Raw genomic sequence first — 18,939 nt, forward strand, 5'->3', positions numbered from 1 at the left:
AAAATAATGAGGAAAATAGCTATGTACCAAGTAGGATTCATTTTATTGAAGTAGTGAACCCTAATCCTATTTTGTGGATGTCTTGGATACAATTAAGTTTATGAAATTGTTCGAGAGAAGAAACGAAGAAGGCAAAGAATGGAAAACCCTAGGTACAAGTTAGGTCATGCGTTGTTGGTGGCACACGTCGGGTGCGAAGGGACCCACACACTATATGATAGGGACCTAGACTTTTATTTTATTCCGAAAGTGAGCTAATAATCACTTTGTGTAATTGTTCAGTTTATTTATGATTCAGTAATATTATTTAATTGTTATTGTTATACTTACATTTAAGGATTTGATTTGATTTCCTAGTTTATAGGAGTACTATATATTCACAATTCACGCCAATCTTCTCTCCGGCTCTCTTTTCTCCGATTATCACTATATTTTATTGGGGATGTGTTTTGATAACTTTGATACTAATATATCCCTAAATATAGTGGGATTTAGAAAATCTTGTTCGGATTGTCAAATGCAATAGTAATTTGATAGAAGTCCACACAGTTTTGTTTTTGGATCATTTTCAAAAAGCCTCACACTAATAGGGGTTGGACAGAAATACATATGCTTTCCAACAACCCTCAGACATCCGACGGGGATAAGATTTGTGAGTGGGATAAGGTTTGTGTGAGCACAAACCTTATCCCACATCGGGAACAGACAGACACAATCGACACATCGAGACACCCATGCAACCTGGGCTATGATACAACTTGTTCGAGAGCCCGACTCGAACTTGAGTCATCCTGGGCCCCACTCGATCATGGGTTATCCAGGCCCGACCCATGCAACCTGGGCTCTGATACCACTTGTTCGGATCGTCGACTGCAAAACAGTTTGATACTGCCCACTTTAGTTTAAGCCCGCACGAATTTGTTTATTGGTCACTCTCGAAAGGCCTCAAACTAATTAAGGTTGGACATGCATTATAATATTATATACACCTTCCAACTTTTCTCAGATACCGGATGTGGGATATGTTTGTGCTTAACCGGAAAATCCCTTTTATCCAAAGCAAATTATACTTTATCAAGATTTTCTTTAATTAGGATAAGCAAAATAAGTTACGGTCATCAACCCGATCCGCGGCATTTGTTTTGGAAGAAGATGTCAAACGACGTCATTTTAAGATTCTTTACGCTTGATTTGTAAATTCATGAGAAGAAACATAGGCGATTTTTGTTAAGAGCTCGATTCTCTTAACGAAGAAAAACCTGCGATTTCACTCGCAACACACCAATCCGACGCCCCGATCGTTGGGGTCGGCGGCTCAATTCGTGGCTGGCGCGGAGAACTTCCTCCGTCGGCAGTCTTCAAGGTTTGATAAGGAGTATTGCACAAGTAATGTGGGCAAATTATATCTTCATTAATTTCTTCAATGAATAAAAAGATAACAATCTACCCTATTTATAATAATAGAACTACTACCCTAACTTAATGAACAAGAAACAAATATAAGAAAAGAAGATATGCAAATTTCTAATATATCTAAACTAAATAATAAAAATAATAGGCTCGTAACAACTCCCCCACGGTTAAAATCCACCTTGTCCTCAAGGTGAGACCCACGGAGCACGATGACGGTTGAAAGCAACAACTTTGGCGAGGCTTCTTCTCCTGGATCAAACACATATCGAACAGCTGGATGTCTCCCTTTATCACCTCCATAAAAAATCAACGAAGGTAGACTAATGTGGTCGTCCAAATTCAACGCTAAAACGAAAAGCTCTGCCACACATTCCTGAATGCTTACACCCGGCGTGTTATTTCGCGGAGGAATCAACCTTGCGTCGGTGTCGAGCGATGTTGATCGTTGCTTCATACTTGTAACATCACCAACATTCAAATCCTTATAGATACAAGCAATTTCATGGAAAACAGTGTACTCACCACCTCCTTCCTTACCCCAACAATTTTGAACATCATGGGGTGACTCTCGAGCAACATTAAATGATACTATGACCTTCACTTCACCAATAGAACCCTCCTCCTCTTTACTACTATTGGGGTTGCACAGCTGCAAGATTGGGGCCGATTGGGGTGGCCCATCGTCTAACAACTCCTCTTCAACTCCAACTTGATCCCGGCTAGGCAATCGAACCCTCACAAAACTAGGATCAGATGTTATTGATCCATCATTATCTGGTTTTGCTGTCTCAATTGCTGACTTGTACTCAATTATAATATCCTCAATCTCCATTCGCTCTTCTCCTTCTTGTATATTCGTTTCTCGCTCTTCCTTCATGGAGCTCGGGATAATAGCTTGTGGTTGCAGATTAGAGGCCGCAAATGGTGTTGTCACGGGCAGCGGGTGCGAAGGCTGGAAGGGTCTCGGAGCGGCGCAGGGTAGCAGCTCCAAATGCAGTGGAGGATTGGGCTGTTGTGGCTGGCGATCTGATTGGGGCAGCGGTGGCGTCAGTGGGTAGTTTTGGCGGGGCTGCTTTGCGACAATGGTTGCTGATAGAGGTGGTTCGAAATCCGGCCTAGGATTTGTAGACTCAGTGGCGTGGTGTCGCGGTGGAGCCGATGAGACATTGGGGTATAAACCCGACTGCCCAAGAGAAGCCATAGTAGTTCTCGATTGAGGATATTCTAGCATCCGGCGCGACGAAGAAACATCTGGCTGATCGGGCTGCTGCCAGTAGTGGTCATCGGAGGGTGGAGAGGCTGTTTCCCTGCACAAGGTTTGTCGCGCTTGTGATGGGGCCCCACAAGAGGACTTGCGCAGCCGGGGCTGGTCGTAGCTCTGGAGACCGAGCTTCTGGTGCAGTACAGGGGGATCGTCCCACGGCTGACGGACTGCAGGCAGGTCCCAACATGTAGCTTGGCGTGCCAGGTGACCCGGCTGGTGATAGGCTGGCTGAGTATACGGGTCGGTGCGGGGGATAAACATGCCGCGGTTCCCTCTCTGAGGGCGCTCGTTAGGGAGCTGTTCGCAATACCCAGAATTGCGGTTTCGAAAACGCTGACCATAAATCGATGCGCGACAACACCGGTGATCGTCGTATTCTGTCCCATAAACGTCGGGAAAATCATAAGGTGGTTCTGGATTGGGCCGTGGTGGCGGCCGGAACTTCTCAAGTCTTCGGTCGTTTGCATCCAAAAGCGACTCCAATTTGTCGAACCGCGCCATGATCTTCTCAAGCCTTACGGAGGACATATCGCTCGCCCCCGTGATGTTGCGCGCAGAATTGCTCGATTCCTGTGGCCTCGAGCCCCTTAGCGGGGGAATCACTTCCCTGTTGGTGTGGTGTCCGCGGCGGCTCTCCTCCGGTGAACGCACCTCGGGGTCACTCATACGATGGGGCAGTCCCGGATCAAGTGGGCGCAACTCCCTGAATTGTCGTTGCCGTCGTGCTCGCTCCGATTGCAACAGCGGGGGTTCGCGCTCACGAGTGTAGATGTCAAGCAATCTCGACATTATATCAATTGAGGCAGAATTTATTGATCAATGCTAAAATTCCTTCAGAGCGAATGGTCACCTTTTTCTGCTTAAATCCTTTCACACGCCTTATGTCCAATGTATAACGTGACGTTGGTGGTTTATTTGGGGATATGGATGAACGCAGACGGAGGATGCTGAGCTCTGGATGAAAGCACCAGTTGTTAAGAGCTCGATTCTCTTAACGAAGAAAAACCTGCGATTTCACTCGCAACACACCAATCCGGCGCCCCGATCGTTGGGGTCGGCGGCTCAATTCGTGGCTGGCGCGGAGAACTTCCTCCGTCGGCAGTCTTCAAGGTTTGATAAGGAGTATTGCACAAGTAATGTGGGCAAATTATATCTTCATTAATTTCTTCAATGAATAAAAAGATAACAATCTACCCTATTTATAATAATAGAACTACTACCCTAACTTAATGAACAAGAAACAAATATAAGAAAAGAAGATATGCAAATTTCTAATATATCTAAACTAAATAATAAAAATAATAGGCTCGTAACAATTTTCCTTTTCCTTTTTACATTTACATCTTGGTATTGAAACGGTGTCATTTGTTTATTTGTCAGTTGTTGGAATGGAGAAATCAATTAATTGGAGAATAAGAAATCAAGAGATGAAGTTATGGTGAGAATAATGAAAGAAATTAATTAAAGATTATGAAAAATCAAATCAAGAAGATATTAGTATAATTAGAATATATTTTCCATGTATAGCTAGAATACAATGTAGCCCATAAAGCTTATCGTGTCTTTTATTTTCCGCATTTTAGTTTTCAACATTAGTCCCATTACATGTAATCAATCTAGTTTTTATTTTTTTACCAAAAAACAACATTTTTACTCTCTCTTCTTCTTTATCCTCTTTTTACTCCTATACTTTACTGCTTTCCCTTTATTCTCTATCAACTTAACTCAATAAATATAATTTTCTTAAATTTCATGCCGAAAAGAAGTTGATCTTTTAATGGGGACATGGGAGTAATAGTTTACATATGTCAACTTCCATAAGCGTATATAGGCATATCAATCTTTTCCAAATAAAATAAAATCACAGAGCGTTTATTACATATAGTTTATATCAAACATGACAACAACATAAGGAACGATATTACAAAATGAAGTAATAAGAACATGTTCTATGACAGTATAAAAGTGGACCACCATTTCACCTGCATGAATGCATATTCATGGTAGGCCTGGGTACATAGTAGTAGTATGGTTTGACACAACAGGATTAGAGCTACAACCAAATGGTCCACAAATGGGTGCAAGTGGCCGAGATGGTCGATTCGAGTTTGGTCCAAATCTCTGCATCCGACGTTTTTTGACTTCTGATGGCGGAGGAAGGGCTGGCCGACGACTGCCTCTCTTTGCTTTAGGCAAAGGTGGCGGCAGTGAGAGTGGTAGCTCAAGGGTCGGAGGCGGTGGTGGCGAGGGTACGTAGTCATGAAACACAAGAGTTGTGTGTGAAAACGAATTAGGGTTCCTTTCTAGGGTTTGACCCGAAAGAGAAATATCATTGGCAGAAAATGGATTTCTCACACATTGTGAGAAAATCACATGAAGCATAATCAGCAAAAATGTCAAAAAGAAATTCATTGAAACTCCTTCTATAGGTTTAGTTAGTATCAATTTGCATGCACATATTGAAGAAACAAGTGTAACGCCGCATATATATAGAAAATATTTGACATGGGAAATTTTGTTGAAAGCAAATTATAATCCGGGCTAAGGACTTTGGATTTGAGATTCAAAGTCCAAATTTGCTAAATTAACATTAAACTTCCGATGTTGATTGCCTTCTGTTTGAAGAAAATAATCAAAGTAGACAGACCCATTAGGTCAAGAAAAAATAACTGAAATGAATTTGTGGGATAACAAAATTATGGAAAAAATAACTAAGGTCCTAGTAGGATTCATTTTATTGAACTCTGTAATGATTCTCACTGCCTTAATTTAGGAGCTGCCTTAAAATTAATTGGATATTTATATTATAAATTTGACACCATTAACTCTATAATTGACGAAAACTTTCTAACTCAATTGATAAGATACATTCCATCCAATCAATAGGTGGATTATTTAAATTAGGGCGGATGATTTTTGACGCGGTACGAAAACTCAACACGAACACGGATGAAGCTAATGGATTTGAATCAAGACTTATTGGGTTTGGGTCCTTATCGGGTCGATCCAATAAGAACCCGATGATTTCAGGACGGGTTTGGGTTTCCGATAACGACCTACATGATTTTCCAGCACTAGTTTATATCATCTCTAATTGTGAGTTTAAGGTGTTGTGTGTGAATTATAATTTTGAAAAAAACTCTATATTGCCAATGATCCTAAGCAGGCAAAGGATTGAAAATGCAGGGAAAAGCAAGGATAAAGGAGCAAGATAGCCTCAGTATTAACTGAGCAGTTTGCCGAGTTCATCGAATTTTGGTTGCCATGTAGGGAGTCCGGCGATTTTTTGCCAACAACAACAAGCCAAATCTTGAGAATGTTTTCGAAGCATATTTGAATTAGTTTTAACTTTTAGTTCTTGTTAATTTATTGTGCTTGAAGTTTAGTTGTGTTGGTAGTTTTCTCCTAGTTTGCTTATGAGTTTAATTTTTTGATTTGTTCTAGTGTTTTTTTAAGAAGATTGACACTGGAAAAAGGTGAAGCTTTGTATATTGATCATCTTCAATATTAGTCTCAAAATTTAAAATAAAGTAGGAATATAGTTCTAATATTATTTCAAAATCCATCCCTTATTTTGACTAATAAGTACCTATTTTTGAATGTACACTACAACATCTAAACACTTTATAAGATTTTGTGAGTATAAAAAATGTGTGGATAGCTAAAATTATTTTAAATTAGAGTTTAGTATATATACTTAATGTAAAATTACTATTTAATTTGACATTCACCTAAATAAATTTATGTCTTGTATAAATTGTTGAAGATGTCCCACTAAAATTACAAAGGCATATTTTTATATTTAAAAATAAGTTTGGAAGAAAGCAGAGGCTATATGAAAACTACTAGCATTTAAAGAGTTACAGCTTTATAGGCTAGTCAATTCTTTTTTATTATAGTATATTATCCTAACCCAAATACTACTTGCTCAAGATGCCTTTCCATAACTGATTTATTTATAAATCAAAACAATAAATTAAGAGAGCAATAATCGGAAAGAGAATAAATTAAGAGAGACATAAAAGTTTTGGTTTTTGGAAAAAAAAGGAAATACATATCGTTAGTTGGGATGACCCAAAAATGAACACGAATCATTTAGGACGAGACGAAAGGTGTAAGTACAATGTAGTCCTTATGATTTTTTGCCGTGTTTTATTTTCTGCATTGATTTTTTCTTTTTTCCGTATTCTATTTTCTATCATGGTATTAGAACAGCTAACATTCCATCAGCAATCGTGTTTGTTAACTGTAATGTCCAAAGTTGATCCATGTTAATTAAATATCATTTTCTTAAATCTTGTGTCAAAAAGAAGTTGATCACTTGACGTGGGACGAAGGGAGAAGGGAGAAGGGAGTAATAGTTTACATATGTCAACTTCCATAAGCGAATATTGTCATATCAATCTTTTCCAAATAAAATCACAAAGATTTTTAATGCATATAGTTTAAATCAAACACGACAACAACATAAGAAACGATGTTACAGAATGAAATGATACGAACATGAGCTATGACAGTATGAAAATCAACCACCATTTCACAGGCATGACTGCACGTTCATGGTAGGTGTGTATGCATAGTAATAGTAGTAAGGTTTCACACATTAGTTATGTATGCTACCACCACTTTCTCGACAATCTGGTGGAGTTGGCGCAGATGGTCTTTCCGACTTTACTCCATATTCCTGCATCCGACGTTTTTTAATTTCTGATGGCGGAGGAAGGGCTGGCCGACAACTGCCTCTCTTTGCTTTTGGCCAAGGTGGCGGCAGTGGCAGCTGCAGCTCAAGGGTCGGAGGCGACGGTGGAGAGGTACGTAGCCATGAAATACAAGAGTTGTGTGTGAAAACGAATTAGGGTTTCTATCTAGGGTTTGACCCAAGAGAGAAATATCATTGGCAGAGAATGGATTTCTCACACATTGTGAGAAAATCACTTGAAGCATAATCACCAAAAATTTCAAAAAGAAATTCATTGAAACTCCTATTACTATAGATTTAGTCAGTATCAATTTGCATGCACATATTGAAGACAACAAGTCTTTAGCCACATGTATATAGAAAAATATTTGACATGAAAAATAGTAATAAAATCAGTTGAAGAATAGAAATTTGTACCAAATTACAGTTCGGGCTAAACACTTGGGCAATGAGGTTCAAAGTCCAGATTAGCTAAACTAACCTCAAATTTCTGATGTTGAATTATTTCTTATTGGACAAAGTAATCAAAGCAGAAATACTATAATTCTGAACTGAAGCAGCAGAATATAATTAGATAATAAAAAGCAAAGAAATGACGAATCAATGAATTTTGCTTGAATACTTTTTCCCGTCGGTGAAGGCTAACTTTTACTTCTTTCTAATAAGAGAAGAGACCAAGGAAAGGGTGTGAATTCAGACCAAAGTCAGACGGAACGAAAATGAGAACCAAGGAAAAGAATACAGCTTTGCATGGATGACAAAATAATGAGAAAAATAGCTAAGTTCCAAGTAGGATTCATTTTATTGAGGTAGTGAACCCTAATCCTATTTTGTGGATGTCTTGGATACAATTAAGTTCAAGAAATTGTTCGAGAGAAGAAACGAAGAAGGCGAAGAATGGAAAACCCTAGGTACAAGTTAGGTCATGTGTTGTTGGTGGCACACGTCGGGTGCGAAGGGGACCCACACACTTGGTGCTCTTGGCTGCAGATTGTGCTGCACTCGGTGGTCTAGTATGAGTAAACCAAGGCGGTTCTGAAAGATTAGGGTTAGGATTTTAATCATAATCCAAACCGTATATGATAGGGACCTAGACTTTTATTTTATTCTGAAAGTGAGCTAATAATCACTTTGTGCAGTTGTTTAGTTTATTTTATGATTTAGTAATATTATTTAATTGTTATGGTTATACTTACATTTAAGGATTTAATTTGATTTCCTAGTTTATAGGAGTACTATATATTTTCTATATGTGAAGTCTTTTATTATCATTAAAAAAATTGAATTAAATAAAATATTTATGATTTTCTTATTTCTCCGGACAGAGAAACCGATTTCTCTCTTCCCAAAAACACACGCCAGATTTCTCCCTCCCCAAAATTCACAATTCACGCCAATCTTCTCTTCGGCTCTCTTTTCTCCGATTATCACTATATTTTATTAGGGATGTGTTTTGATAACTTTGATACTAATATATCCCTAAATATAGTGGGATTTAGAAAATCTTGTTCGTATTGTCAAATGCAACAGTAAGTTGATAGAAGTCCACACAGTTTTGTTTTTGGATAATTTTCAAAAAGCCACACACTAATTGGGGTTGGAGAGAAATATATATGCTTTCCAACAACCCTCAGACATCCGACGTGGGATAAGGTTTGTGACTGGGATAAGATTTGTGCTCAACACAAACCTCATCCCACATCGGAAACAGACAGACACAATCGACACATCGAGACACCCATGCAACCTGGGCTCTGATACCACTTGTTCGAGAGCCCGACTCGAACTTGAGTCATCTTAGGCCCCACTCGATCAAGGGTTATCCAGGCCCGACCCATGCAACCCGGGCTCTGATACCACTTGTTCGGATCGTCGACTGCAAAACAGTTTGATACTGCCCACTTTAGTTTAAGCCCGCACGAATTTGTTTATTGGTCACTCTCAAAAGGCCTCAAACTAATTAAGGTTGGACATGAATTATTATATACACCTTCCAACTTTTCTCAGATACCGGATGTGGGATACGTTTGTGCTTAACCGGAAAATCCCTTTTATCCAAAGCAAATTATACTTTATCAAGATTTTCTTTAATTAGGATCAGCAAAATAAGTTACGGTCATCAACCCGATCCGCGGCATTTGTTTTGGAAGAAGATGTCAAACGACGTCATTTTAAGATTCTTTACGCTTGATTTGTAAATTCATGAGAAGAAAGATAGACGATTTTCCTTTTCCTTTTTACATTTACATCTTGGTATTGAAACGGTGTAATTTGTTTAGAAATCAACTAATTGGAGAATAAGAAATCAAGAAATGAAGTTAGGGTGAGAATAATGAAAGAAATTAATTAAAGATTATGGAAAATCAAATCAAGAAGATATTAGTATAATTAGAATATATTTTCCATGTATAGCTAGAATACAATGTAGCCCATAAAGATTATCGTCTTTTATTTTTCGCATTTTAGTTTTCAATATCAGTCCCATTACATGTAATCAATTTAGTTTTTATTTTTTTACCAAAAAACAACATTTTTACTCTCTCTTCTTCTTTATCCTCTTTTTATTTCTATACATCACTGCTTCCCCCCTTTATTCTCTTTCAACTTAACTCGATAAATATAATTTTCTTAAATTTCATGCCGAAAAGAATTGTTGATCTTTTAATAGGGGACATGGGAGTAATAGTTTACATATGTCAACTTCCATAAGCGTATATTGGCATATCAATCTTTTCCAAATAAAATAAAATCACAGAGCGTTTATTACATATAGTTTATATCAAACATGACAACAACATAAGGAACGATATTACAAAATGAAGTAATAAGAACATGTTTTATGACAGTATAAAAGTGGACCACCATTTCACCTGCATGAATGCATATTCATGGTAGGTCTGGGTACATAGTAGTAGTATGGTTTGACACAACAGGATTAGAGCTACAACCAAATGGCCCACATATTGGTGCACGTGGCCGAGATGGTCGATTCGAGTTTGGTCCAAATCTCTGCATCCGACGTTTTTTGACTTCTGATGGCGGAGGAAGGGCTGGCCGCCGACTGCCTCTCTTTGCTTTAGGCAAAGGTGGCGGCAGTGGCAGTGGCAGTGGCAGCTCAAGGGTCGGAGGCGGCGGTGGCGAGGGTACATAGTCATGAAACACAAGAGTTGTGTGTGAAAACGAATTAGGGTTCCTTTCTAGGGTTTGACCCGAAAGAGAAATATCATTGGCAGAAAATGGATTTCTCACACATTGTGAGAAAATCACATGATGCATAATCAGCAAAAATGTCAAAAAGAAATTCATTGAAACTCCTTCTATAGGTTTAGTCAGTATCAATTTGCATGCACATATTGAAGAAACAAGTGTAAAGCCACATATATATAGAAAATATTTGACATGGGAAATTTTGTTGAAAGCAAATTATAATCCGGGCTAAAGACTTTGGATTTGAGATTCAGTCCAAATTTGCTAAATTAACATTAAACTTCCGATGTTGATTGCTTTCTGTTTGAAGAAAATAATCAAAGTAGACAGACCCATTAGGTCAAGAAAAAATAACTGAAATGAATTTGTGGGATAGCAAAATTATGGAAAAAATAACTAAGGTCCTAGTAGGATTCATTTTATTGAACTCTGTAATGATTCTCACTGCCTTAATTTAGGAGCTGCCTTAAAATTAATTGGATATTTATATTATAAATTTGACACCATTAACTCTATAATTGACGAAAATTTTCTAACTCAATTGATAAGATACATTCCATCCAATCAATAGGTGGATGATTTAAATTAGGGCGGATGATATTTGACGCGCTACGAAAACTCAACACGAGCACGGACGAAGCTAATGAATTTGGATCAAGACTTATTGGGTTTGGGTCCTTATCGGACGGGTTTGGGTTTCCGATAACGACCTACATGATTTTCCAGCCCTAGTTCATATCATCTCTAATTGTGAGTGTAAGGTGTTGTGTGTGAATTATAATTTTGAAAAAAACCCTATATTGCCAATGATCCTAAGCAGGCAAAGGATTGAAAATGCAGAGAAAAGCAAGGATAAAGGAGCAAGATAGCCTCAGTATTAACTGAGCAGTTTGCCGAGTTCATCGAATTTTGGTTGCCATGTAGGGAGTCCGCCGATTTTTTGCCAACAACAACAAGCCAAATCTTGAGAATGTTTTCGAAGCATATTTGAATTAGTTATAGCTTTTAGTTCTTGTTAATTTATTGTGCTTGAAGTTTAGTTGTGTTGGTAGTTTTCTCCTAGTTTGCTTATGTGTTTAATTTTTTGATTTGTTCTAGTGGTTTTTTAAGAAGAGTGACAATGGTCCCCCATCTACTCCGTGATGACTCGAACCCCCGACCCCGACCAATTGTTGGAGGGGAAGCATTTTATCAATTAGGTTGTGCTTTTGTGTTATTTTAGTTGGTTTACTTGAGTTTAAATTGTACTATAATTTTAGCGCTTTGTTTAGTTTTCTTGCATTAGATTGGATTGGACGAGACGTAATTGAGATAGTCTTGTAAGCATGGATTTGTATACAAACAAATTAAAGTGCTGACAATAACATAGAATTAGATAGTGCTCCATTTAACAGATTACATGATCAAACAAGCTCAAACTTATTGAATACCGAAGATTTCTAGTAACCATTTAGGGCTTCCATATTCCATTATGAAACAACATATCGAAACTCCTATCACGAAACCACATCCATATCCCAAAGCACCGGTCGCCAACTAAATCCATCAATAAAATTGGAACCCTCACTTTCTTGAGCAGGCGGCGTGGGATCTTGCTTGCATTTTTTGGTCAGAGGAAGTCCGCATAATCCCGAGTTCCAAATGTAGGAGCTGTTATCAAATGTCCAAAACTGTCCGCCAGACCGAGGAATCTCTCCAACAAGATCATTCCCTGAAAGATTTAATGTAGAAAGAAAATTCAACATCGTCAGCTGCCTAGGAATCATACCATTCAGTCGGTTTGAAGACAAGTCTAATGATTCTAATGCTTTCACACTTCCAAGGGTCGGAGGCGGTGGTGGCGAGGGTACGTAGTCATGAAACACAAGAGTTGTGTGTGAAAACGAATTAGGGTTCCTTTCTAGGGTTTGACCCGAAAGAGAAATATCATTGGCAGAAAATGGATTTCTCACACATTGTGAGAAAATCACATGAAGCATAATCAGTAAAAATGTCAAAAAGAAATTCATTGAAACTCCTTCTATAGGTTTAGTTAGTATCAATTTGCATGCACATATTGAAGAAACAAGTGTAACGCCGCATATATATAGAAAATATTTGACATGGGAAATTTTGTTGAAAGCAAATTATAATCCGGGCTAAGGACTTTGGATTTGAGATTCAAAGTCCAAATTTGCTAAATTAACATTAAACTTCCGATGTTGATTGCTTTCTGTTTGAAGAAAACAATCAAAGTAGACAGACCCATTAGGTCAAGAAAAAATAACTGAAATGAATTTGTGGGATAACAAAATTATGGAAAAAGTAACTAAGGTCCTAGTAGGATTCATTTTATTGAACTCTGTAATGATTCTCACTGCCTTAATTTAGGAGCTGCCTTAAAATTAATTGGATATTTATATTATATATTTGACACCATTAACTATATAATTGACGAAAATTTTCTAACTCAATTAATAAGATACTTTCCATCGAATCAATAGGTGGATGATTTAAATTATGGCGGATGATTTTTGACGCGGTACAAAAACTCAACACGAACACGGATGAAGCTAATAGATTTGGATAAAGACTTATTGGGTTTGAGTCCTTATCGGGTCGATCCAATAAGAACCCGGTGATTTCAGGATGGGTTTGGGTTTTCGATAACGACCTAGATGATTTTCCAGCCCTAGTTCATATCATCTCTAATTGTGAGTGTAAGGTGTTGTGTGTGAATTATAATTTTGAAAAAAAAAACCCTATATTGCCAATGATCCTAAGCAGGCAAAGGATTGAAAATGCAGAGAAAAGCAAGGATAAAGGAGCAAGATAGCCTCAGTATTAACTGAGCAGTTTGCCGAGTTCATCGAATTTTGGTTGCCATGTAGGGAGTCCGACGATTTTTTTCCAACAACAACAAGCCAAATCTTGAGAGTGTTTTCGAAGCATATTTGAATTAGTTATAGCTTTTAGTTCTTGTTAATTTATTGTGCTTAAAGTTTAGTTGTGTTGGTAGTTTTCTCCTAGTTTGCTTATGAGTTTAATTTTTTGTGTTATTCTAGTGTTTTTTTAAGAAGATTGACAATGGTCCCCCATCTATTCCGTGATGACTCGAACCCCGACCAATTGGTTGGAGGGGAAGCATTTTATCAATTAGGTTGTGCTTTTGTGTTATTTTAGTTGGTTTACTTGAGCTTAGTTTTAGCGCTTTGTAAAGTTTTCTTGCATTAGATTGGATTGGACGAGACGTAATTGAGATAGTCTTGTAAGCATGGATTTGTATACAAACAAATTAAAGTGCTGACAATAACATAGAATTAGATAGTGCTCTATTTAACAGATTACACGATCAAACAAGCTCAAACTTATTGAATACCGAAGATTTCTAGTAACCATTTAGGGCTTCCATATTCCATTATGAAACAACATATCGAAACTCCTATAACGAAACCACATCCATATCCCAAAACCACCGGTCGCCAACTAAATCCATCAATAAAATTGGAACCCTCACTTTCTTGAGCAGGCGGCGTGGGATCTTGCTTGCATTTTTTGGTCAGAGGAAGTCCGCATAATCCCGAGTTCCAAATGTAGGAGCTGTTATCAAATGTCCAAAACTGTCCGCTAGACCGAGGAATCTCTCCAACAAGATCATTCACTGAAAGATTTAATGTAGAAAGAAAATTCAACATCGTCAGCTGCCTAGGAATCGTACCATTGAGTCGGTTTGAAGACAAGTCTAATGATTCCAATGCTTTCACATTTCCAAGGGATGATGGTATCTTCCCAGTGAGACTGTTGTGAGACAAATTCAAGTACATGAGGGAATTAAGATTCCCGATGGAATCCGGAATCTTCCCGGTGAATTTGTTCACGGACATGTCAATAGTGATGAATGTTTTCAAGATTCTGACTATTGGTCGATCTGTGCCTTTCAAAACAAACACCAATGAATCCTCATACTTGCTGAACCAGTTACTCTTTTCTGAATCATCTTCCTTGGCATTCACCATGGCTGGGAAGGTGGTTAAATATCTAGTTGGGAGGGGCCCACTGAATTCATTTTGATATACATCAAACACTTGCAACTTCACAAATGGAGCATCACTACTTATCTTACCATTAGCAATGGGTAGAAGCATACTGCCATTGAATCTGTTATCTCTCAAAACAAGGACTCGGAAATCAACGAGACCCTCCAACCAGAAGGGAAATCCACCTTGTATCGCATTGCTCCCAACATCAAGAACTTGCAGCTTCCCACAATTTCCTAGGGTTTGTGGCAGTGTTCCATCTAGGTTATTGCTGTTGAGGTTCAAAGACTCAAGAGCGCAGCCCTTTGGAAAGGATGGAGGAATGAGGCCATGAAAGTTATTCCCTTTCAAATTAAGAACCTGCAAGGATTTACTCAGCTTTCCTAAACACTTGGGAATTGATCCGTGCAAACTGTTGTCTGATAGATGGAGGAATTGGAGGGATCTCAATTTGCAAATGGATGGCGGAATCTCCCCAATGAAGCTGTTGGAGTAGAGCATTAAGGTTTTTAGGGAGATGAGATTTCCAATGGTGGAAGGTACAGAGCCCGAGAGACTGTTATTTGCCAAGTTGAGATAGGTTAAGGTGAGGGATGTTTCAATAGCTTGTGGTATGGAACCTTGAAATTGATTATTGGAGAGATCAATACTCTTCATATTGGCAGTGAACATCTCTCCAGGAATAATACCTGAAATATATATCAAGTTAGATACTCATTTTATTCTTGATACTTGTAAAATTTGTGATAGGATACCAGTCAAATCATTCTTGTCAAGAGATAATTCTGCAAGTGATTTCATGTTGAATATGACTGGAGGCAACTGGCCGATTAACTTGTTGGAACTCATGTATAGTGTACCTAAGTTATCAAGTCCACCAATCTCTTCTGGAATCACACCTTTGAAAACATATATAATCATTTAGTAGTCAATCATATACTCCCTCCGTTCACAAAAAATAGTCCCATTTACAGTTGACACGGGATATAATGAAAAATTGGTAAAGTATGAGAGAAAAAAAAAAGTAGGTATAATAAGAAAGATAGAGGAAAAAATAGATAAAATAAGAAAGAGGGGAGACAAAGTGGGTAAAGTATGAAAGATAAATTTTCCATTTTCAGAAATTTGACTATTTTCTGTGGATATCCCAAAATGGCAAAATGGGACTATTTTTCATGGACGGATGGAGTAAAAAAATAGTTACATATATAATATCAATACAATCTTACCTGTTAAAGTATTGTTAATGAGGTATAATCCTTGAAGAGCTTTCATGTTCCCAATTTCTCTTGGCAATGTCCCATTAAGTGTGTTATCACTTATTGAAATATAATTCACAGAAGACATGTTAGAAAAGGTCGGTAAAGTGCCCGTCAACTTGTTAAAGTCAATGGACAAAGTTACTAAATTATCAAGCTGCCCAATCTCTTGTGGAATACCACCTATAATAACGTAGAATAACCAAAAGTCAATTTATAGTTATCAAAGTAACAAGACAAATGTAAAATTTTGATCAATACACTTTAAACTCCCTACCATAAAATTGATAAAACAAGAAATATAATACTCCATGGTTTGCAAAAAGAGCAAAACCATACCACTTAATGCATTTCTGTCAAGGTATATCATACGAAGGGTCGCCATGTTTCCAATTTCTTTTGGAATTGATCCATTAAATCCGTTGGATTCCAGGTTTAACATCTCTAAATTATTTAGATAACCAATCTCTTTAGGAATGTTACCTGTGGAATAAATCATTCATATAAAATTAGTTTTAATAGTATTAGACAATATCTAGATATACATATATGTACACGGAAGGGAATGCTAGTACTCCCTCCATCCCACAAAAGTATACACTTTTGGTTAAGCACGAGTTTTAATGCACATTTCATAAAGTAAAAGCGATGCGGAAAGAAAAACTAATCAAAGCATTGTTAGTGGAGAATGAGTCTCACTGCACCTCATTAGAGAGAAATTTTTTTCCAAAATTAGAAAGTGATACAGACTAAAAAGAAAAGAGTACATACACTTGTGGGATTGAGGAATAAATTACTAACCTGTTAAAGTATTATTGTGGAGGTCTAATTGTCGAAGGGCAGTCAAATTCCCAATATCTTGAGGTAGTGGTCCAGTAAATATGTTGGAATCCATCCACAACGAATTTAACATATAAAGATGACCGATCTCTTTTGGAATATCACCTGTGGAATAATAAATTTATCAAACTATTTATTCGTTTTGTGTGGTTTCTAAACTACTATAAATGAACATGAATTTATGGCTCACACTAAGATAAAGGCAGTGATATATCAAAGTAATTATGTACAGATTCCCCTAGCTAGAAATTCTAACAACTCCGAACACTTGATTTTTTGCAAAGAAATTGAATTATTTCACCTATTTAAAAAACACATTATAAGAATATATGCATACCAGTTAAACTGTTGAGCCCAAGGAATAATCGAGTGAGCAGTGTCAAATTTCCAATTTCTTTTGGCACCTCTCCAACATGGCTGTTGTTGTACAAGGAAAGTCGGTCAAGGTTTGAACATTGGCCCAAGCTCGATGGTATTTTTCCATACAACTTGTTGAAAGATATACGAAGCGTTTTGAGGTTGTGAAGGCTGTGTTTGCACATGTCGATTGGCAGTTTACTTGACAAAGCATTACCTCCCAAATTAATTACTTGTATGGATGAGATGTTGAAGAGGGAGGCCGGAATGGGACCGTGGAAGGAGTTCTCATTTATATCTAGAGATATAAGAGAAGAAAGATTTCCGATTTCTGGTGGAATGGAGCCCGCGAGTTGCATATAAGAAATATTCAACTCGGTCACACGGTAATTGAGTGGATCACAAGTAATTCCGATCCAGTTACAAATAGGTGTTTGGGCAGTCCAATTCTTTCTCAATAAATTGAGAGGATCGGATGTGATATGAGATTTTAAGGCAAGAAGTGAAGAACGGTCGGTATTGGTATTGGTATTGGTTACAAAGGCTAAACTGTTGTACATTAAACAATGAACCAGCAAAAGAAGAGCAAGTGATAAAATATGTGAAAATATATCCATATTATGGACTTGTATTTTTTGAGAAATTAGGAAGTGAAGATACTTTAAATACCCTGTAAAGTTATTGGCTGGTATAAAGTGTCACCTTTATTTCCAACCCTAAGAAGTTGAGTGGAAATAGCATGTGAAAAAAAGTCAGTCCACAAAATGAAAAGAATCAAATTCGAACATCATGTATGGCATTACCATTAATCGTTCACTTTTCTCATTTTTATTTGTTTCCTAGTAAGGGCATTAGCAATGGGGCGCACTAAGGCGCGCCACGTCATCATTTTTTAATATTTACAAAATCGATACGAATTTTAAAAAATAATACATTAAAATACGAATTTCATAAACTTCATTTCATTTAATAAAAATTAATACATTACAATGCGAATTAAAAAAACGCAAACTCTGCGACGGCGGTTACGAGCCCACACTTCTTCAATCATGTCACTCATGAGCTGTGCATGCTCCTGTTGGAATAAATCATTCATATAAAATTAGTTTTAATAGTATTAGACAATATCTAGATATACATATATGTACACAGAAGGGAATGCTAGTACTCCCTCCATCCCACAAAAGTATACACTTTTGGTTGAGCACGAGTTTTAATGCACAATTCATAAAGTAAAAGCGATGCGGAAAGAAAAACTAATCAAAGCATTGTTAGTGGAGAATGAGTCACACTGCACCTCATTAGAGAGAAATTTTTTTCCAAAATTAGAAAGTGATACAGACTAAAAAGAAAAGAGTACATACACTTGTGGGATTGAGGAATAAATTACTAACCTGTTAAAGTATTATTGTGGAGGTCTAATTGTCGAAGGGCTGTCAAATTCCCAATATCTTGAGGTAGTGGTCCAGTAAATATGTTGGAATCCATCCACAATGAATTTAACATATAAAGATGACCGATCTCTTTTGGAATATCACCTGTGGAATAATAAATTTATCAAACTATTTATTCGTTTTGTGTGGTTTCTAAACTACTATAAATGAACATGAATTTATGGCTCACACTAAGATAAAGGCAGTGATATATCAAAGTAATTATGTACAGATTCCCTGTTACGATACCCATATCTTTCCATATCTTAGGTTTACCTAAATATTTAGTTATCTTTTTATTTCCCATATCTTTCTATATCTTTGTTTTCTTATTCAATAAGTTAGGGTAGTAGTATTCTAGTATTATAAATAGGAGATGATGTTATCATTTTAATCATTCAATGAATATATTATTTTGGCCAAGTCGCTTGCATATTAAGTTGAATCTTTA

General features: G+C 37.2%; 1 protein-coding gene across 2 annotated transcripts; it reads right to left on the bottom strand.

Annotated features, from left to right (window-relative positions):
• Positions 1-13,872: 13,872 nt before the first annotated feature.
• Positions 13,873-17,686, bottom strand: LOC121763979 (receptor-like protein 19). Of its 2 annotated transcripts, XM_042160070.1 has the most exons (6): positions 17,036-17,686; positions 16,660-16,803; positions 16,198-16,341; positions 15,829-16,041; positions 15,355-15,498; positions 13,873-15,288 (listed from the first exon to the last, which is right to left on the bottom strand). In XM_042160070.1, the coding sequence occupies exons 1-6, from the start codon at positions 17,670-17,672 to the stop codon at positions 13,931-13,933; spliced, it is 2,640 nt and encodes an 879-aa protein (XP_042016004.1). In that variant the 5' UTR covers positions 17,673-17,686; the 3' UTR covers positions 13,873-13,930. The 2 variants fall into 2 exon arrangements, with proteins under 2 accessions (XP_042016004.1, XP_042016005.1); XM_042160071.1 differs by lacking the exon at positions 16,198-16,341.
• Positions 17,687-18,939: the final 1,253 nt, after the last annotated feature.

The sequence above is a fragment of the Salvia splendens genome, chromosome 14, assembly GCF_004379255.2.
Source record: "Salvia splendens isolate huo1 chromosome 14, SspV2, whole genome shotgun sequence".
NCBI lineage: Eukaryota > Viridiplantae > Streptophyta > Magnoliopsida > Lamiales > Lamiaceae > Salvia > Salvia splendens.

Bases quoted from the DNA above. Each gene is read 5' to 3' on its own strand.
- LOC121763979 (XM_042160070.1), bottom strand. From the start codon at position 17,672: ATGGATATATTTTCACATATTTTATCACTTGCTCTTCTTTTGCTGGTT. The intron at 16,804-17,035 runs GTATGCATATAT...ATTATTCCACAG, and splicing joins TGGGCTCAACAGTTTAACTG to GTGATATTCCAAAAGAGATC. The intron at 16,342-16,659 runs GTTAGTAATTTA...TTTATTCCACAG, and splicing joins CCACAATAATACTTTAACAG to GTAACATTCCTAAAGAGATT.